The sequence below is a fragment of the Carcharhinus amblyrhynchos genome, chromosome 7 (assembly GCF_965287045.1).
Source record: "Carcharhinus amblyrhynchos chromosome 7, sCarAmb.v2.hapA, whole genome shotgun sequence".
Lineage (NCBI taxonomy): Eukaryota > Metazoa > Chordata > Chondrichthyes > Carcharhiniformes > Carcharhinidae > Carcharhinus > Carcharhinus amblyrhynchos.
The window spans coordinates 62,529,304-62,551,784 of NC_137330.1; the positions used below are offsets into that span (position 1 = coordinate 62,529,304).

Consider the following 22,481-nt stretch of genomic DNA (forward strand, 5'->3'; position numbering starts at 1 on the left):
CCTGCAGTTCTGATCGATGCCTCCAACTGCATGAGCGCAGAAAATAAAATGATAGAATGTAGCTCCCCCGCCACATCCCTCCAGATAATGCTTCACCCCAACAACGTTACTGACCCCCTTATCCCCTCCCCTGCCACCCAGGCCAATCGTGGGCCTCTTCCCCCCACCCCACCCTCTGATCTCAGGGAGCATGTCAGCAGACCCCTTTCCTCCCACCAATCTCAGGCAGAGTGACAGCGGATCCCCCCCTTCCTCCCCTGATATCAAGCAGAGAGATCCACCCACACCCCTCCATCTTACAGATGTCAGGCAGAGTGATCCCCCTCTCCCCCACCCTGGACCCTCCTGCAGAAGGCCCTCATCTCCTACGGATTCTGATGGCTGTGTGACCCTTCCCTCTCTTTCCCCTGTCCCCAATCACTGAGGCACTGATCCACCATCTTACCACCCCCCCTTCTCCCCCAACCCCCAATCAGCACTCCTGCAAGTGCTCACTTGCCTTCCCCTCAATGCTAACAATCAAACTGCATGGAACTTGCTGGAATGCTCTGCCAAACTGCCTGCAGCTGATCTGCCCTAATGAGGGGCAGCTCCATTAAAAACTCAAGAATGGACAGACGGGCAGTGCAGGACAATATGCGTATGAGCAGCCCTTGTTTTGCTGAGGGCGATCTTGGGAGGATACTAGGTCCAGCAGAGACAAGGCGGGGGGGAGCCCAGGAGCATGCAGACTCGGGGGGCTGATGGAAATGCGGCCTGGGAGGCAGTCGCTGTCTTGGTCAGTGCCAGGGCACTGGCCCCCGAACCGGGAAGCAGTGCTGCAAAAAGGTCAATGACTTCATACAGGGAGCAAGGGTGAGTTTCTAACCCCATCTTGCATCTTTCCCCAAATCTCCCCCAGACACTGCCATGTCCAGCACTCTGCATGCACCCCAGCCCCAGATCCCCAAGCACCTTCTTCCTGTCCCCCCAGTGATCCTTATTGTGCTTGTCCTCTAAGGACCACCACCTGATACTCTGCAGTAGTCATGCCATCATTTATTTTCATGGCTCCTTCTGTCTCCACAGGAGAAGACCAACCATAACAACAGAGAGGGCAAGGACAGGGGTGGTCAGCCAGACCTTCGGGTCTTCATCGCCTTTGAGGAGCAGGCACTGGAGCTCTCAAGGGAAGGGGAGGTGTGGGCTGTAAGCAACAGCATGGTCGGGCTGCTGTCAAGATGTGAGAATCTGTCATTCCTCTTTGAAGCGACTTCCCAGGGACATGAGTTTTCGATGTGAGGGGCAAGGTTTAAAGGAAATGTACGAGGCATGTTTATTTGTACAGAGAGAGTGGTGGGTTCCTGGAACTTGCTGTCGGGGGAGGTTGTGGAGGTAGATACGATAGTGACCTTTAAGAGGCATCTTTACAGCTACGTGAATGGGATGGGGGTAGAGCAAGGGTCCTAGAACAGATCCCTGGGGCACTCCACTGGTGACTGACCTCCATGCCGAAAAAGACCCATCCACAACCACTCTCTGCCTTCTGCAGGCAAGCCAGTTCTGGATCCACAAGGCCAAAGGCCCTTGGATCCCATGCCCTCTCACCTTCTCAAGAAGTCTTGCATGGGGGACCTTATCAAACTCCTTGCTGAAGTCCATGTACACCATGTCCACTGCACTTCCTTCGTCAATGTGTTCAGTCACATTTTCGAAGAACTCAACTAGACTCGTAAGGCACGACCAGCCCTTGACAAAACCATGCTGACTATTCCTAATCATGTCAAACTTCTCCAAATGCTCGTAAATCTTGTCCCTCAGGAGCCTCTCCATCAGCTTACCAACCACTGAGGTCAGACTCACCGGTCGGTAATTTCCCGGGCTATCTCTGTTCCCTTTCTTGAAAATAGGAACTACATCTGCAATCCTCCAATCTTCCGGAACCTCTCCCGTCTCCATTGACGACGCAAAGATCATCGCCAGGGGCTCTGCAATCACTTCCCTCGCCTCCCACAGTATCCTGGGGTACATCCCATCTTCTCCCTCCCTTGCACTTAACCTTGTGTCCTATGTTGCAGGGGCAGAACCAGTTATCCCGGGGCCTTCTGGATCCCAGGCCCCTTCTGCAGCTCCTGCCCACCCTGTTCAGGACAGCTCGGATGAATCCTCGGAGGATATGGCTGAAGGGATCTCCGAGGGTGGCACAGTTTTAGCGCCAGCTTCCACTTCACAACTCACATCCCAGAAACTGACACATCAGTGGGTCCAGTTAGTGGTGAGGCTTCTGGGTCACTCTCTGGTGAGCACGCCACATCTGATAATGTATATCGGGTGAAGGAGGGAACGTCCGAGACCTCTGACACGCAGGGACCCATCGGAGGCGAGGACTCAGCTGTCCGCAGGCTACATGCTGGGCCTCTGTCATCACTTCTCCCTCAGCTGCTAGAGATGCAGCAACAGAGCCAAGGAATGCAGGAGGGGCTGACGGCCACACTGGACCAATTGCGAGGCTGTTCGGAGGAGTCCCAAAACTTTCAGGTTGTCCAGCTATTGCCTGTCTTGTGAGCTTCCCAGGCCAGTACTGCAAGGGTGGCATCTGCAGTGGAAAGCTTGGGGCAGGAGATCCTCACCATGAGTGACAGGCTCCAAGCAATGGCCAAGTTACAGCAGGCCACAACTGAAGGACTTGAGATACTGCGGCGAATGGCTGAGAGGCTCAAGAGCTTGTAGGAGACCCAGCGGGGCAATGCTGATGCACAGCAGACTAAGGCAGCAACCCTTTAGAATGTGGCCCAATCATAGAGGGTCATGGCTGAAGGGCTACAGAGCGAGGCCCAGTCTCAGAGGGCACTTGCTACAGCCATTAACCAGGTGGCCCTCCACTCAGCTGGCCATCGCAGAAGGCTCGACCACCATGGGTAGGACGCAGGTGTTCCTCCAGGACTGGCAGTGCCAGGTAATCTGGAGCTCACTGCAGAGGCACCACCCTCCCCTGGAAGACCTAGGGGCCCACAGGAACCCCAAGGGAGGAGGAAGGGGCCTTTCAGCCAGGAGACTGTGACTGTGGCTACACTTTCTGACTTCTCCCTTCCTCACACCAGGGCATCTCAGGATCAGCTGGATGAAGAGGGTGTCATGGAAACATCCCAGACACCTGGAAGCAAACCAGGGCCCTCAAGGTTCAGGGCCGCCAAAGGATGCCCGCCACATGCATCACAGGCCACAGGGTCAGGTAGGCAGCTGGCCCCCTCCAATTCTGAAATACATTCTGGGGAGTTATTGAGACATAGTGGTAGACCATGTAAGGTTAGGAAGTTGTAGTTGCACTGAGATGGCATGGGTGAAGGGCTGCACTTGTTAAATAGATATTTAAGCACCTTAATGTTTTCCATTCTCAAGTTTCTATGTTTGAACTTATTTAAACACCTTTAATGCAATTATTAAATGTTTTTTCACCACCCGCCTATGACAGATTTGTCTTGAATAGGAATCCTCTTCCACTGATGAATGCCGGAGGGATGCTTCATGTTGATGTCAGCTGGGGAGGCCCCTTAATGCAGTGTCACTGAGAAAAGGAAGATAATTGGTTCCCAGAACCCACAAATGATTCCCACCCCAAGGCCTAGTATGGGATTTCAGATCCCTTAACCACTACACAGACATGGGCCCCGGTGCCATTGTGCACGCGGACCTCAGGTAGGAGTCAGACTAGTTTGCACCAGAACATCATCACCATACTGGTGCTCAGAGAGTCATCATCACACTGCTGACTGCCAAAAAACTCCCTAACACAGACTACCCAGGCCCACCACTCTGGTGTGACGATGTTGCAGGAGATAGAAGGACTTGGATGGGGATGAGGGATGAAACACAAGCCATTGAACCAACTGGATGATCAGGGCCTCCCTAGCTGTCCTCACATGCCTCATTTGAGCTGCCAATGCTCCAGTGCCTGGGTGATATTCCAAGGCTTGCTCTTCCTCTGCTTCCTCCCCAGCAACGCCCAGTTGGTCAGCCTCCACGTCCTCCTCCTCCTCCAATAGGCCACCTCTCTGTAGAGCCAGGTTGTGCAGGGCACATCACACCATCACAATGCGGGAGGAGATCACAGGGCTTTATTGAAGGGCCCCACCAGGGAGGTCCAGGTATCGGAATCTCATTTTAAGGAGCCCTGTGCACCTCTTCACTATCACGCGGGTGGCTCCATGGGCCTCATTATAGCAGGACTCCGCCGCAGACACAGGCCTCTGCACAGGCATCATCAGCCATGTCCAAAGTGGGTAACCCATATCAGCAATGAACCAGCCCCGCAGCCTGAGTTTCTCCTCAAAGGCCTCTGGGACATACAAGCTCCTGGCAATGAAGCTGTCATGCATGCTGCCTGAGTGTCCTGAGCAGATGTGCATAATGTTCAACTAGTGAACATGAACATTCAGGGAGTGGAACCCCTTTCTGTTGATGAATCTCCATGGATTCTGTAGGGGGTCCTTAAGGGCAATGTGGTGCAGTCGATGGCCCCTGCACATTAGGCATGCCCACAATGACCTTGAAACCTACATCTCGGGCTTCCTGATAGGTCTGGTCCAGGTTAAATTGACGTTCTGGCCATCCCAGGGCTTCTGTGACCTGCTTGACATAGGTGTGCACAGCTGATTGGGAACTGCCACATACATCTCCGCTCAGGGTCTGGAAGGAGCCAGTCACATAGAATTTCAAGGTGGCTGTCAATTTGACAGCACCGAGAGTGGGTGCACATCCCCCCACCCCCCCCCACTCCCCCCACCCCCTCCCCCCACCCCCCCCACCCACTCCCCCACCAACCCCCTCCCCCCACCCCCACCCCCCCCACCCCCTCCCCCCACCCACCCACCCCCTCCCCCAGCCCCCCCACCCCCCCACCCCCCCCTCCCCCCACCTTCGAGGTGCCAGGTCCTGCAAAGGTTGCGCAGGAGTTGCACTGTCTCCTTTTTGGAGGCAGAGTCGTTGGCGGAACATGGTGTCCGATGTCTGTTCAAATGACACTCATACACGGAACTGCCGGGATCTCTGCTTCCTCCTTCTTCCGCGCCACCCCCACCTCCCCACCAGGCTTGTTGCAGCTTGCCCCTAGCCCATCAACAGTCACCGTCCATACTGCCCATTCCCCCAGCCACATGTTCCTCACAATCTCAGCCCTCCTAATTCCCCAGCCACATGTTCTCCACAATCACAGCTCCTTAAAGTTGAGAGGCTGCAGCAGTGGAATTTCCAAGGGCTTTATGCACATCCTTCAGCTGGGAGAGTGCTGGGTGCACTGGGACCCAGCAACACCACAAGGCATGAGGTCAGTGCTGAGACCTGGTCCGTGCTGCAAATCAGACATCGGAGACCCTGCTGAGCAATAGCCCCCCCAACCACCCCCACCACCACCACCACCCCGCCCCCCACCAACACACTCGCAGGGCCACCACTGACCTGAGAAAGAAAATGGCCACAATGAAAGGACACGTGTTAGCAGCAGAGAGCCATCAAACTCTTTGCACTTACCTCCTCACTAACCTTTCACCGATGGAGTGCCCAAATCAGACTTTTATCGAGCGAACACAGTGGTAAAGGGTGAATTCCTGGTAAAGTTTGATGTGCAGCCCATTAAGTCAATTTAGATACATACAAATACCCAATTGCATCCATTTTCAGGCCTTGGTAAAAGGGGAACTAGTGAGGATGCAGGTGCGGATCACACTACTTGCCTCACATCCTACTTTCACAAGTTTTCACGCTCGTGAACGAGCGCACCTTGATGGGAAAATCGAGCCTTATGTTCTGATGAGAGGGTACAGACCTGAAATTTTTGTCTTGTTTCTCTCTCCGCAAATGGTGCCAGACCTTCTGAAAATTTCCAATGTTTTTCCTTAATGGATTAGTTATCTGTGATTGACACATCTGACTGTGATGCCAGCAAATGTTTCGCCTATTCCCCATTTACCACATGCTACCTTTCTGCTGTCAGGGACATTGTGGCCTAGCTACAATGCAAAAAGTAAAAATCAACACAAATTTATAAATCAAACAACTGCCATATTGTATACACAAGTCAATGAATCACTTGGGTGTCTGCCTTCCATGTACCTTTACCCGTCCAAGTGCTCATGCACAGTGCTTCTCCAATGGGCTGCATTTCTGATGGAAGGCTGTTGAGAGTTTCAGTGAGGAAGATTGAAGATAGCCTTGCAGGGTGACCACAAACAGCTCTCGCCCTAAAATGGACGGCACCATGTCAATATGAGCAGCAGAAATCTGGGCTAATTGGTTGACAAACAAATATAAAGCTGAGTTGACATTGTGGGAAGAATGATGCTATCATCCTGAGAATGGACAGCAGTTTTATGCTCCACAGAGCCATTGCCATTAAGCTAGGAATGCTTTAGAGGACAAATTGCTGGACAGTTGTGGAGGCCTCTTTGAACACTGGGATCAGCAGCTATGATAGCAACAATCTAAGGCTGAGATGACTTTGTAGAAGACTGAGCATCAACTGCAGCATCCAAATATTGGGTGTCTTTGCTTTGAGCTTTTGGTCATTGTGGCCATTTTCTTTCTCATGTCAGTGGGGGCTCTGCGAGTGTTTGGGGGGGGGGGTGGGGGGCTCCTATGTCTAATTTGCAGCACAAACTCGGGTCTCAGCACTGACCTTGTGTATTGTGGTGCTGCTGGGTCCTAGTGCACCCAGCACTCTTCCAGCTGAAAGATGTGCACAAAGCCCATGGAAATTCTACTGCTGCAGGCTCTCAATTTTTCAAGGAGCTGTGATTGTGGTGAACATGTGGCTGGGGGAATTGGGGGGGCTGTGATTATGGGGAACATGTGGCTGGGGGAAATCAGCAGTATGGATGATGACTATGAATGGGGTAGGGGCAAGCTGCAGCAGGCCCGTTGAGGGAGGGGGATGGGTGCAGAAGGAGGAGGGAGCAGAGACCCCCAGTAGTTCCGTACACGAATGTCATTTGAACAGATGTCGGACACCATGTGCTGCTGACGTCTCCGCTCCGAAAGGAGACAGTGCAACACCTATGCCACTTGTTGCAGGACCTGGCACCTAGAGGCAGGGGGCAGGGGTGTGTGGGGTGCATGCACCCACACTTGGTGCTGAGGAACCAGAGACATCAACCATTAGATGTTGCATCATGGTTGGACCCACAAGTGTGCTAATGGAAATAGACACCCGTTCCATGCTGCAAAGGATTATCTCTAAGCTCTGACAAAGCCCTGTGCCATATTAATGCCAGACTCTTCCCTGCCCCTTGACACTGCACACAGATTTTCTAGAAGACCTGGTAATGTGCCAAACATCTAATTGTATATGCTCATCAGTCGTCTTCTATCAGTTAGCCTATCCTAACAAGATGCTCACTTAAGTCATCTGCAGCAAAACTTATGAGCAACCTTACCATTCAACAAATGGGTGCCTGGTTGCAGGCCACTTATACCCATTGCCTCACTATAATCCCATCTCTAAGCTATCCTCGATTATACAGTGTATCAGAATCTGATGAAGTGACTGCAACCATGAGAGCGAATGATGGTGTTTTTTCTTCATTGTTATCTACCTGAACTTCCAACTTATGTTTCACCATTTCTGTCTGGCCAGAGTTCAAAATCTCATGTATCTGAAAGGAGAAAGGCAAAATCATAGGGAGGTGAGCTTGCTTACACAAACTTCAATTTATATATTTGAAAAGATTGTGGGATAAGAGAAAAGTGGGAAATGCGAAGGAAGATTGGATATGAGGATACCATTGTCTTTGAAAGTTCAGCCTTTTTACTGTTCACAGTCTCAGCAATGGTATTTACTCTCTCCCCCAGGGATATACGCATACCTGTTTCCTGCTGGTTAGTTCCTGCTGCTTCTGGTTATGCATCATCTTGTCAAGAGAGAGGAATTTGAGTGTGATGCAATTTGTGTGGGCAATGTGCCTGTCATAGTTAAATAGTTGGCAGTGAGTGTGAGGAGTGAAATAGTGCCAAGTGTGTGAGAGTGAGGTGACACAATCATGACTCGTAGTTAACATTGATTGATAGAGATTATTGGTAGATGAGTGATGGGAGCATGGCTCATTGAGGCTATTGATGTGGTTGGTAGGATGTGACATTGAAAATGCATTCACTGACCAGTGACAGTTAATCGTGCAACACAATCCTTTTTTCAGGATCAATTCCCGCTAGTATCTGAGACAGTAACGCTACGTATCTGTAGTCTGATGAGTCATTTTCTGAGAAGTTAGAATTTATTTTAACTACTTTATACCATCATTATTGATTTTCTTTTTAGCCTTTGCCTTTTTATTAGGTCTTTCTGAAAATCGCATCAGAAAATACCGACAGGCAACCTGCACTCAAGACACTGTAATAATAAAACCAGGCACTAAAATGCATGTAGCAGTGCTTAAATGACTCTTCTCTGATTTTCCCTGCACCCTAATGGAAGCATCTTTGGCCTCTGGTGCATTCCCATAACAACATGACTAAGGTTTGTAATTCACTGGGTGAATGACTGAAGGCATGAAATCTGCTTTACAGCATTCACTGAAGCACAAACAACATTGTCCTCTAGAATGCTGTTCTATTTTAATTGGGGTGTTTCTCTGTACACGAGCTTACTGACTCCAGTTAGTATTATGTGTTCCTTCTGTAACCCTATCTGAATGGATTTCCCCTAATTAGCCCCCACCTCTTAAACAGACCTGAAATCTGTATTATTTGATGGCTGTCATTATATCTTCAATATATCAGAAAAGCCTTAAAGCCTGAATTTTATGCTCCCCCACCAGTGGGCTTTTTGGCAGAGGAGTGCATGAAACTGAATGGATGAGATTCCCTCCAAGTTCACGTCCACCCTGACTGCATAGAGGTTTTACGTAGGATGGGCATGGCCTCAGAAGCCGACCGTCACCCCACTTGTGGCTTTTAAGTGGCCAGTAATTGGCAACATAAGGGCCGTTTCTTGCCCAGCTACAATTTTTAAGCTGGTGGAAGGAATCTACATCACTGGAGGTACCGCCCCCAAAAAAAGTTAATTCTTGAGCAGGAAACGGGGGGCCTCCATCAGAAACCCCATCTGAAGCTAAGTGTGAAATGACTGTGGGGCATTTGGAGTTGGCAGGGATGAATTCCCTTACCACCAGTGGCCTCTGGATCTCACTCCACCTGTTCCTTGCACACAACACCCTCATTTCCCAGCCTCTCCCCCAAGACCCCAATCGCCCCCTTTGAACACCCAGACCTTCCCAAACCTCACTGTCCTAGGACACCTTGAACTTACCTGGGCTTCCGGTGCTTGGAATTAGACTCAAACTCCTCAGGCTCCGATGTTTTCTGAACTTCCACTTCTGTCCACTGCAGCACTGTTGCTGCAGTGCCTGGAGAGCTGTCAGTCAGACTGGCCAACAGCTCTAAGTCAGGACGTCCTCCCAAATAAAAGGTGGAAGTCCTGTCTGCAGCCAATCAGCACTCGGAGCATGAATTGGCTCCGAGCACTTGGAGTTGAAGTTAGCAGGGATTTATTCTTCAGATGGCAGAAAGTGAAACCCCATCATCCGAAAAATTTAGGCCTATTTTTATGTAGATTTCCTACTTGCATTACTTGACTTCCTGTTGTCATGTTTTTATCACAATTTTTGAGTCATCATTTCCTCATTATAAATTCATTTGTCAACTCTTACAAAGTAATTTACTTTTGCAACTTGCTAGACTTTTAATTGTACCTCCTAGTAGCGATGACACTGTAGCACTTCTGTCTCCTGTTGCCAACACTCACAGCAGTGGTGTCACTGACTACTTTCCATTGCTGAACTGCTGTTCTTGCCAGTGTCAGTCATATTCTTATTTCTACTGAACCAAAAGATGGCTGGATGTTTCATATCCTACTTCAAGAAGTAGTAGCCCTTCTTCTTTAGTGTTGATAGGCCACAGTGGTGAGGATGGCTAATGGCAATTGAAGGCGTTGAGTTGAAAATTAAATTAATATTTAAGTAACTGTAGCGGTTAGAAATATTCGTTACTCTATAAAATCTAGGGAGAAATTCAAAGAAATTTCTTAATCTCAAAAGTTGCTACAATGTGGAATGCATTGCACCAAAGGATGATGGAAGCAATTTCAACAGTAACTTACAAAGAGAATCAAATAAATACTTAGAGGAGAAATTTGCAGGACTATTGGAAAAGAGCAGAGAAATGGCACTAAGTGAAAGCTCTGTCAAAACATGAGCGTAGATACAATGGGCCAAATTGTCTCCTGTGATGTTAATTTTATGATTTCTTGAACTCTAGAATTTAGCTAAAACAAAAGGCAGTTTTAATTTTAATGCTAAAATCTTTTTCTTAGCATTTATTGTGTAATACTCAGCTCAATCAATTTTTCTGAAAATCCCAGGGAGTTTTGGATTTGAAACAGCTCACGAGGGTTGCAGCAAATACAAAAAGACAGCCCACCACCACCTCCGAGAGAGCAATTAGGGATGGACAATAAATGCTGGCTGAGCCAGAGACACCCATACTCCATAAACAAATTTTAAAAGTTGTTTTGCAACTGGAAAACAAACTTGGTGAGCCTCATTACTTGACAATAATTGGTTTCTTCAGCTGATTTTATTTTATGCATTCGTGGGATGTGGTCCTTGAGAAGGTGATGGTGAGTTGCCTTCACTGCCGTCAATGTGGTGTAGGTACACCCTCAGTACTCCTTTACTGTCACTGGGTGACCGTGAAGGAGTGGTGATACATTTTCTAGCAGTCATGGGTTTTGAAGGTGCTGTCTAAGCAGCGATGGTGAGTTCCTGCAGTGCAGATTGTAGATGACACACATTGCTGCTGCTGTGTCAATGGGATGCCAATGAGCAGACTTCTTTATTGTGGATGGTGTCAAGCTTCTTGGGTATTCCTGGAGCTGTACTCATCCAGGCAAGTGGAGAACATCCCATCAGACTCCTGATTTTGCCTTGCAGATTGTGTACAGGCTGTATGGAAGACAGCACCAGTGAGAGGTTACTTCAATATATGAAATTGGGGCCCTATTGCAATTTTTGGAACTTGCATGAAAAGATGTGCATAACATCTGAAGTGCATGCTAAGTCACAGTTTGTCCAGATGTGGAGCAGCAAGTGGTCTTTAATGGGACAACTGAAGGGTGGGCAAATTAATCTATCAACATATTGCCAGCCTGTTCGGTGCCCTGCCCTCCAGCACCCCAGAATATGCTCTCCTCCTCCCTAAGCAGATCCTACATAACAAAAATTCAATGATCTTCTAAAGCAGGCAAATAGAAAATTGTTTGATGCCCAAAGCAAACTGGTAAAATTCAAATGAGGCTTAAATCTCAACCTGATTTGGGCCTCCCCATTGTGATCTTGGTTAGTAGTTGTGGATGCATCATCAATAAATGTACGTTTTGGATGGAATCCAACCAGAAAATCTCGTAAACTTCCTCCCAGAATTAGAACACTGCTACTGGGGTTCAGATGTAAGCAAAGTCTCTGCTCCCCTCAAAATGTCCACCTTTTATTTATCTTTAACTTATTTCATTATTTTTAAGGCCTATATGGTTTAGTTTTTAGATTTTAGTTTAATTATTTGTTTTGCTTACATCTGCTCTGACCTTCATGCCGGGGTTAATGGGAAGCCACATCTATCACATAATGGCACATTTCATCCTTGCTCCTTGTCTTATTTATATTTGTTTCCAAGTTATGCTCCCACCCTTTGGTCTTTCATTTGTTTTCTTTCTCTTGATGTTTCCTTCTCCTAATTTTTCTGCAGGGTTAACACACCTCAGACTTTCTGTTTTAAATTATATCCTTAGCTGGTTCTTTTTAACTTGTGAAGTTTACTTTTAGCCCCACTCTCTGTTTGTGGCTTTCTTTCATTTTTAATCTAATTATCGTTTTACTACTCGTTCCCAGTTCTTCTGGATTGTGGTTTAAAGAGTCTCTTGAGTGACTCTGTTTTTAACCATTCTCTGCTATTTCCTTTCAAGTTCTATTCCCTCTATTTTTGCTTCTTTTAGCTTGCCTCCAGTCTGGCGTTCCCACTTTCAGCAAATGTAATTTCCCAATTCCACTCCTGGGGCTTTTTATTTTCTGCCCCTGTTCTTCCTGTCCTGATTTCGAGCCTGTTTTATATATTTTCTACACTGTAACGTGATTTCTTGTCCTCAATTCTTATAATTCTGTTACACCTACGCCTGAGTGCTGGCTGGGGCAAGAAAACCGGCGTGCAATTCTCCAGCTGCATAGCTGAGTTCTCTGTCCAGATTCTTTGGCACTCTGTGCGCAGAAAATCTGTTTACGCTGTCACGCTGGCAGGACAAAGTCTGGTAGAATCTTATGTGGGGAACACATGGCGGGGAAGCTGTTTAACTACATTTATATTAATTTAAATGACGTTTGTTACATCACCGGCAAGGGGCTGGAGAGAAGGGGATGGAAAATGAGAAGCCGATGGCAAAAATCTCATTTTCTGTCTCTCCTGATATTTTGGCCTCATATCGCTCAAGGCTAATGTGGGCACAAAATCACCCCCTGATTTTTATCATTCTCCATGACATTTTCATTCATGATTCTCTTCATCATAATCATCCTACTTGAACCTCGCCATCTTCCGTGATTTGCGTTCACTGATTCCCAAGTTCTGAGAAACCCTTCAAATTTATTTCCGAGAGTTTTCATTCAACATTTCCTGTCAATCAGCCCTCCCCATCCATTTAGCGCCACCATCTTTTCTGCAGTAGCAATCGCTGACCACTATGCAGCCCATCTGTTTCCTCTCCAGATGTTTCTAACCCATTCATCACTTAAGCACTACTCCAAACCCCTGCCCTTTAAACATTGACATGTTTGCTTCAACATTTGTACTTTGACTAACAGAGCAGTTTTTATAAAAATCTTAAATTGTATTGATACTTTTAATACAGCAGTTTTATACAAGATGTGATATACAAATTACATTCAGTACCTTATACATGCAGTAGAAATATATTCTACAAGATCTTCAATAAGTATATGTCCATATTTCTGGTTAATTTTCAACCCACCATAACTGATGTTGCAGCTTTCTGGCCCTGCTTCATTTTAATTTCCATTCCAATTCCATTCCTACATCTATAAATACGTTTACGCTATAACTTATATATTTTACATTTTCTCTTGCTTCTACTTCATGCCTCCATGACAGTATAAACCCTAATCTGCTCTGATATTCAAAACTGAAATTGCTTCCATTCTTATTATAGTTCTATTCAGCATTTTTTTATTGATTTACAGTAACACATTCCATTGGAACATTCTTATGCTGCTATCCTTGTCAGATACTTATTATCTGACTTCCTATTTGCAATACTGCAAGTGATCAACAAAAAATAAATAACAATCTCATACCTGCAAGCACTTCATGTCATTCTTTCCATTGTAAAATTCCTTGCCCACTTTCATACTAAAAATAATTTAAGTAAACATGTAACATTATAATAACACCATCCCACCAGTGAAAATATTGCAGTGCCATTGCTGCCAGTAAGGTATAATTACAGCATAGTAGGTTTACAGTCGCAGTCCCCATTGTATATGGGCACTTATAGATTTGCAGGGAAATATAGAATTAATGACTTTAAAATGGTGGCGTGTGTACCAACGGATTTTACTGTTGGATGTTAATTTAAATGTAAACATGCACCTTGGCAGGAATTACAGTTTTTACTGTTGAGCAAATGTAATGAGAGATTTGGAGAATCTTTTTGCTGGTGTCCCTTATACTGATGCACAAACTGCATTATTGTTGTTATATCTCATATATGACAATAGATTTTGTTAATACTGACCACAAAATTGCAAAACTCAAAACAGAAAGATGCTTGACAAGCTAACAAATTAAAATAATGCCTCTAGACTAAGGAAGAGGAGGAAAAGTTGGGAAATAATTTTCAGAATGAAAAAAGATGGCCCAAGGTTACACAATTTGGGAGGAGCATGTATACACTACCCATAATACTTGTGCAATGAATATTCACCATATATGATTTGAGCTTTATCATGAGATGCCATAATTTAATGCCATTTAGGTAAGGAAATCTGCCATCCTTACCTGCTTTGGCCTAGATGTAACTCCAGACCACCAGCAATCTAGTTGACTCTTAACTGCCCTCTAAAATGGCATAGCAAGCCATTCAGCTCAAGGGCAATTATAAGTGGGCAACAAATGCTGGTCTTGCCAATGACACCTACAATATATGAAAGAATAAATAAAATTTAAATGGTCGCAACAAATAATTAATAACCCACTAAACTCCTAGCACATTTTGTCTAATTATAATCTGAAGAATTTCAATTAGAAGATATGTTTTAAAGTGCTCCAGGAAATGTAACTTAATTTATGCCAATTAATGCTAGTTTAAAATGCCCATGTGTTTCCTGATTATTAGGTAATTAGAAATTTGTTCCTGCTTATACTATGCTATGGTATAGCTTTGTGAAAGTCTGATCATTTGACAGGGGATTGTGGGTTTCTCTGTCTAATCAAGGAAAAAGATTTCTGTGTGATTTTCCAGAAAAAAGCCTACAAAGAATTGGCTCATAATTTTTGCACACAGAGATAATCTCCCCTCCATTTAGATTGTTAAATAAAATGGTTAGTTTGAATCTAGAAACGAGGATGCCTGTCTGCTAGAGCCAAATTCTGATTATGTTTCAATATTTGTTTTAGTGCACATGCTCTAAGTCTTTTATTATTTCTACCTAGGTGGTGCATTGTTAATAATGATCTGCAGTGGACACCTTCTCGTGCATTTTGCATTCCAAGATAACCTCATTTATCCACTTCTGGATGACTTTTAAACAGAGAAGACACTTCTCACAAGAGCTGCACTGCTGAATTGTTGCTGTTTTTTCCAAAGTGCTGTTGAACTGTTTTTGGAATTTCTCACTGCATCACATTTGGCTTTCTTGGGACTCTTTCTGTAACATAAAAATGTAGTCATGAGAAAAGGCCATTTAAATAAGGCAGTTTACTCTGTCCTCTGGATTCTGTTTGAGAGCCAGATCAAAACATGAAAAATCTATCTCAATATCAGCAATATTGAGGTAGATTTACAACTTATCAACCTGCAGTAAACTGGCACTGGGGCCTACTATATGTTAGAGAAACTAACTCCAATTCTCATTTCAGTTGGAATAAATTGAAATTAATATCGGGCAGTTTCTGTAACAATCGATTGATCCACAATGGCAGTCTTTTACTGGGTGACAAGTTGTGCAATCTCTACTCTTGGCTTAATTGGGAGTTATTTCTGTGGAGTGTGCATTGCTGCACTAGGTGGCAGTTTATTCCACAAGCTGACAAATTATGTACAAAGAAGATTATTTTGTATTCTGGATTGATCAAATAGAATTTTTTCAGTTTATTACACGAGCCTCCGATTTTGTGCGCTGATTATGCACAAACACCTTTGGGCCCATATCAGCTGCTTTTAATGTTTGAAAAAACTGGATCGCATCCCTTAACCTTGTGTTTTTTCTCATGCATAGACAACAGAGAGGGGTGTGATTAGGCTGTGTCTTTCACTTCAGCTGTACTGTTTCCTGACGGGGAATCAAAATCCAACCTGTTGAGCAGTTTATGTCACACTGAATCAGCGACTGCCCAGTGACTTTGGTAACACAATTGATAAGAAAAACTGTTTCAGAAATTGTGAATTTCAAATAGATTTCTCATCAGATGAAGAGAAGAGAAAATGAATCAACATTTTTATTCAACAATTTTGAGAGCAATCCTTTGTAGGCATAGGCAGAAAATTGTTGCTGACAGACTCTTTGTTATACTCTTCTCTCGCTCTGTCTTTCCTTTCAGAAATTTTTTTCAATATTTTCAGGAAAATGCTGGTGTAATCACACACACTGCAACCTGGTTGGCCTCTCCATTTGTAACAGTAACACTGGCCCTCCCTTGAGAGTGGAAGGGTTTAATTTTAATATCTTGGATGGTGTCATACTGTACAGCAAACATTACATATTCTAAACACAGAGGAATTGAATAGCTCACATGTAAAACAACCACAGTTGACCTATTGATGTTATCGTGCTTTAAAAAGATCACAAGGAACCATTGAACAAAAGTGAATGACATTAAATTTAAAAATATTTGTGTTTTTCTCCAGGGCTACAAGATCAATTGAAATGTTGTAAATACTGTCAAGCAATTGTTTAAAAGCAAATATTTGTAACGAAACCATAATACTCTAAGTTCAGAAGAAAAATCAAGATCTAAAAATAATAAATTGTATAGTTGTTTACAGAGTATAATACTGTAATAAAATACAAGTGTGAGAAATAAATCTGCCTTCAATTCGAAAGTGTGTTAAATATTAAAGCTATAAGATTATTATGTTTTGGGCTGTCTCTCTACTTTCTCGGATAAAGCAGAAGAATGGAGAGGTCATGTAACCTGCTCTGAATTCTGTACAACAAAATTCCTGGGTGGCTTGGTTGCTATGGGGACAAGTTGAATAAGATGCAGAACTTTGACACCTGTAGATATGATAACAGCATTTGTGCTGACTGTGGACAGACTATCAATCTCCAAGTCTCACTATGAGGTGTTAGGAATATCTGGTCTTATAAATGGTTAAACTTTGAATGGTCTGTGTAATTCCAAAATAGAATGGAATTGGGGGTCCAGAGAATAGCTAATTAGTATTGCTAACTGGATACAGGGCAAGTGTGATTTGCATTGCCATGGATATGGGTTTTGGGAAGGAAGAGTCCAAAGCAAGACACTGTGATAGTAGGTTACAGAGTTTATAACGTATATTTGAAATTCACGGGGAAAGTCAGTTTGAGAGCCAGAGCAAGGGATAGAGGCAGCTAGTCCTGCACCCTAAAGCAGAGAAAAGCCACACAGAATATGCATGGGAGCTCATTCTCTGATTCAAAAAACTGAATTCACAAGGGCTTAAAGGAGGTTGGAGGTTGTTCAGCTTGGGCTAGAAGGAATGAATCTCCAGTGTAACTCTCAGAATGAAAGTCCCTTCTAGGATTAAAAGTTCTAGCTGGGAAAGGCAAAAAGAAGCAAACTGTCAGGAGCAAATAATAGCTTTGGACTTGATATGGGAGAATGAAGTATCTACTTGACGAACAGTGTGAAATTTGACCTTAGCGGGAGAACGTTAGTCATGTCTACAAGTTGCCTACAAAATGGTATTTAGTCAATGTTGCTTTATAGTTTGTTTGTTAAAGTAAAAGTCTTAAAACTTGAAACCTTTTTGTGTGATCGTTTCTGTTAATCACTTTGAAAGTGATCTTTTTTTTAACAGAGATTATAGCTGATGACTGGTAATGAGCTTAAACAATCCAATTATTTGAGATTTGTACTGCTGCTGTTTCTTCTCTAACACTGATAGATACCAACTGGATAAATATTAAATAAATATGTCTGCTCTTTGTCATTTGTAAAAATACTCTATTGGGCTCAACATTTGAGACTTAAAGATCAGAAAAGTTTATTCCCTGGCTGCAGTCCGAAACAACTACTGTACTCAGCTGAGAACACCATACATATCATTAACATAGACCTTAATTTCATTTGACAAAAATCCCACTTCGATTGACAAACATACATACATAAAAAACCCACTACATCCAAATTATTCAAATCTGTGTCTTAACATTGCATATTAACTGTTTTCTATTTAAATAAACCCTGGTCCATAATTAAGTGTTTTTAGTATCCATCTTTTTTTAATCATCTTGTTTCCATTGCTCAGAGTTCAGTCCTGACCATTGTAACAATTTAAAGTATCAGCAACACTTGTGGACTAAATGCTAGAGTCATAAAACTTGCATATCTGAGAGGGCTGTTGGCTTGGACATACTTTATAACGTCCCAATGTTGTGCAAGATGTTGCATAAATGACTAACATATTAACTTTCTCCCTCCTTTCCTTCCATAATTACTTTTTAATGTAGAGGAGTCACAAAGATAACCATTTGAATCATATGTATTATTCTGCCTGGCATCAGCAGAGGGGCAAATGGTCACTGGACCAATCTCCTCGAGCTCCCATGGAGCCAAAGGCACCAGGCCAGGGTGCCAATGGGGTGTGCACTGTTGGCACTGCCAATGTGTGTGCCCTTAAGGAAGGCTGAGTGAGGATGGGGTGGGGGGTAGATCTGAGGGGGAAAGATGAGTAAGTGGGAATTTGAGGATGAAGAGGGACTGAGTGGGGGTCTTAGAGAGAATCCCACCCAATAAATGCTGCTAATGCCAGTGGGAAATCATCCAGCTTTCCAGCTGGCATTGGCACTTAGTCGCAATTCAGAAGGATCATGGCCCATGAGTAGCAAGGGACACAATAGTTAGCTCTGTGAAACACCACTGGAAAGACCCCTCCATTTATAAAAACATCCATCAACCTTAACTCTGTCTCTTGCTACTGAGCCAATTCTGGATTCAACTTGGCACTTGCTTTTAAATCCTATAAGCTTTTAATTTTCTGATGTAGAGATGCCAATGTTGGATTGGAGTGGGCACAGTAAGAAGTCCCAAAACACCAGATTAAAATCCAACAGGTTTATTTGGAATCACGAGCTTTCAGAGCTCTGCTTCTTCATCAGGTGAATGGAGAGGTGGGTTCACAAACATGGCATATATAGACTGACACACAATTGCAAGGTAATAGTTGGAATGCGAGTCTTTACAGGTAATCAAGTCTTTATAGCTATAGACAGCGTGAGTGGAGACAGGGATAATCATAGGTTAAAGAGGTATGAATTGTCTCAAGCCAGGACAGTTAGAAAGATTTTGCAAGCCCAGGCCAAATGGTGGGGTTTACATATAGTGTGACATGAACCCAAGATCCAGGTTGAGGCATGCGTGTGGGACTATTATTTTCTGCTCGGTAATTCTGCATTGTCGTGCGTCTTGAAGATCTCCTTGGTGAACGCTTACCCCAAGATCGGAAGCTGAATGCCCTTGACTGCTGAAGTGTTCCTCGACTGGGAGGGAACTCTCCTGCCTGGTGATTGTCGCATGGTATCCGTTCATCTGTTGTAGCGTCTGCATAGTCTCATCAATGCACCACGCCTCGGGACATCCTTTCCTGCAATATATGAGGTAGACAATATTGGCCAAGTCGCTGAGTATGTACCATGTATCTGGTGGATGGTGGCCTCATGTCTGATGATGATATCTGTGCTGTTGATCCAACATGCCTTGCAGAGATAGCAGGGTTGTGTGGTGTTGTGATCACTGTTCTCCTGAAGGCTGGGTAGTTTGCTGCAAACAATGGTCTGTTTGAGATTGCACAGTTGTTTGAAGACAAGTAGGGATGGCCTTGGCAAGATGTTCATCTTCATCGATGACATGTTGAAGGCTCTGAAGAAGATGTAATTTCTCCACTCCAGGGAAGCACTGGATGACAAAGGGTCCCATGTTTATCTTTTGAGAAGGTTGGTGCAGTTTTTTGCTATGGCATGTCAGAACTATTGATCGATGAGTTGAGCACCATATTGAGGGCATCTTTCAGCATCTGTAAATGCTGTTGTGTACCTCCTCATCTGAGCAGATCTTGTGTATAGAGGGCTTGTCTATAGGGGATGGTTTCTTTAACGTATTTAAGGTGGAAGATGGAGAAATGGAGCATCATGAAGTTATCTGTAGGCTTACAGTAGAGTGAAGTGTTGAGGTGACTGTCCTTAATGGAGGTGTGCGTGTCCAAGAAAGCAGCTGATTCTGGAGAGTAGTCCATGGTGAGTCTGATGATGGGATGGAACATGTTGATGTTATCATGTAGTTGTTTCAGTGATTCTTCGCCAAAGGAAGAAAATTTCATCAATGTATCTAGTATACAGCATTGATTGAAGGTCCTGTGCGGTGAAGAAGTGTTGTTCAAATTTGTGCATGAAGATGTTGATATATTGAGATGCAAATTTGATCTCCATGGCTGTTCTGTGTGTCTGGATAAAGAACTGGTTGTCAAAAGTGAAGACATTGTGGTCCAGGATGAAATGGGTAAGTTGTAGAATTGCATGTGGAGATTGGCAGTTATCAGTATTGAGTACTGAGGTTGTTGCAGCAATGCTGTCATCATGGGGAACACTGGTGTAGAGTGCTGAGATATCCATTGTGATGAGGAATGTTCCTGGTTCAACTGCTCCACGGGTTCTGAGTTTCTGTAGGGAGTCCATAGCGTTGCAACAGAAGCTGGCGGTTCCTTGTACGATGGGTTTCAGGATGCTCTCGACGTAGCCAGAGAGGTTCTCACACAGGGTCCCATTGCCTGATATGATGGGATGGCCTGATACGTTGGCCTTGTGTATTTTCGGGAGGCAGTAGAGATCTCCAACATGGGGAGTACGTGGGATGACAGAACCGAAGGTGCTCTGAAGATCCGGATCCAAGGTCTTGATCAGTCGGTTCAGTTGACGGGTGTGTTCTTTGGTCGGATCTGCAGTAACTGTCTGTAGTGTCCCTTGTTGTTCAGTTGTCAGTATTAAATTTAATGTTCTGGGCAGTATGCCATGTGTACCATGTCAAAAACCTTGCTGAAGACTGCAGTAGACATACTAACCTCATTACACTTCTTGTTATTTCCTCAAAACAAAATAATCAAGCGAGTCTGACATGACCTTCTCTTCAAAAACGTTTATTGACCATCCTGGAATCATTCATGTCATCTGAATAGCACAGTGGTAATACTGCTGCCTCATAGCACCAGGGTCAATTCCCTGCTGGGGTCACTGTCTGTGTGGAGTCCGCACATGCTTCCTATGTCTGGGTGGGTTTCCTCAAGGAGCTCTGGTTTTCTCCCACAGACCGAAGACATGCTAGTTAAGTTCATTGGCCATGCTAAATTCTCCCTTAGTGTACCCGGATTGAGATGATTAGGAGATTTTCATAGTAACTTCATTGCACTGTTAATGTAAGGCTACTAGTGACACTTCCAATTACTTTCCCACCACTGAAGTTAGGCTAACTGATCAGTAATTATTCAGGCTATCCCTTCCTCCATTTTTGAACAATGAGCACAATGTTACCAGTTTTTCAGTCCTGCAGCATTCAACTTCAAAAGTTATAGCTTTAGGCAAAAATATAAGCTCAGATTTTGCAACAGCTATAAATCTGATTGATTTTTTTTTATTTTGCCAGGGTGTTGCTGATAATGATGTAATTGAAGGCAATGGGTCACCCAGAACCTTTGTAACAATGGAGTAAACAATTTGGGTAAAACTTTCTACTGCAACCAGGCATCATTTTCTGTAAAGTGCAGCACTGCCAACCTCCTCTGGTGCAGCCCACATGGCATTCCCTCTTGAGAAGGGTATTCCCAGTGTGTGCCAATAGCCTAAGAAGGAGCATTATTCTAACTCCACACCGTCCAATTGCCTTGCTTAGTCCACGCAAGTCTAGACCACAACTTTATAGATTGCACTGGAAATAAGTGCTAAATTTAAAAATGGCTGCCACGCTGGTGCTAGTTAAAGGAACAGACTCCCAAACTGTAAGTAAGGTAATTTATGAGAACCTCTGCGATTATGAAGTGTTTGGAAGTATTCTGGAAAGTTAGAGGTGCTGTTCCTGGAATTGCCAGAGAATACTGCTGCATCCTCACAAGAAGGCAGAGGATTGGATGACCTGTCCACATAAAGGCTGTAATAAGTGTGGGGCAGTGATGGTTATGTCTTTGTGATGATAACACAACAGGGAGATAGACCAAGAGGTCCATGCTAATATCAGCAGCAGCTTGCTTATTATTATTAGGTAGTAGGATGAGGATGTACTAAATATTGAGGAGAACTCATAAGACAAGAACTTACCATGATCCTTAATGTTTTCAGTTATGACAGATGCCACATGCTCCTTCAGAGCTGGGCCAATGATGCTGAGAACCATCTCCATCATAAGCGACTTTGCCTCCCATCGGTTCTGCAACGCCACTTTGTTCTGTGAAAGGCCAAAATATTAGTGATTGCATTGTGCTGTCATTGTGTGATGTGCCTGCCACAGCTGAACAGTTAGAGACATGTGGAGGCACTGAAGGATGGGTGTGAGTCTGGCAGTATTGGTAGCTATGTGGAGGTGAGATGAGGTGAGGTGAGGTATCTATGTGTTAATAAGGAGCTCTGGAAGTGCTGCTGTGTGAGGTGAGTGATGAGAGCATTGAGCAGTGTGAGAGGCTGGTGTTGCAGTGGGTAGATGTGATGATGCACTCAGTGAGTTGATTGCCTGATTGAAAAGATTTAAAAAGCATTTGGATAGCTATATAATGGAAAGGATTCGAGGGATATGGGCCAAACAGAGGCTATTGGAAGTGGCTTGGAGGGCACCAAGGTCGGCATGAACTGGTTGGGCAGAAGGGTCTGTTTCCGTATTGTGTTGCTCTATGACTCTAAGAGACCATTAGACATCTTATAGCACTATTTCCAAGTCTTCCAGTCAAGACTCCTCCCTAGCCACCTTCACTCGTTCCATGCAGAGGTTGTTTT

The 22,481-nt window shown here is 44.5% G+C and overlaps 1 protein-coding gene across 4 annotated transcripts in view; it reads left to right on the plus strand.

Moving 5' to 3' along the window:
* tmem244 (transmembrane protein 244) overlaps window positions 1-17,375 on the plus strand; it is a 70,686-nt gene extending 53,311 nt beyond the window's left edge. For 3 of the 4 annotated variants that reach the window (XM_080193297.1, XM_080193300.1, XM_080193299.1), the window contains 2 exons: window positions 3,081-3,211; window positions 14,743-14,812. In XM_080193297.1, coding sequence (XP_080049423.1) covers window positions 3,081-3,211; window positions 14,743-14,757 — 146 coding nt within the window. In that variant the 3' untranslated portion in view covers window positions 14,758-14,812. Of the gene's footprint in view, window positions 1-3,080; window positions 3,212-14,742 lie in introns of all 4 variants that reach the window. The other variant, XM_080193301.1, reaches the window with a different exon arrangement.
* The last annotated feature ends 5,106 nt before the right edge of the window (window positions 17,376-22,481 follow it).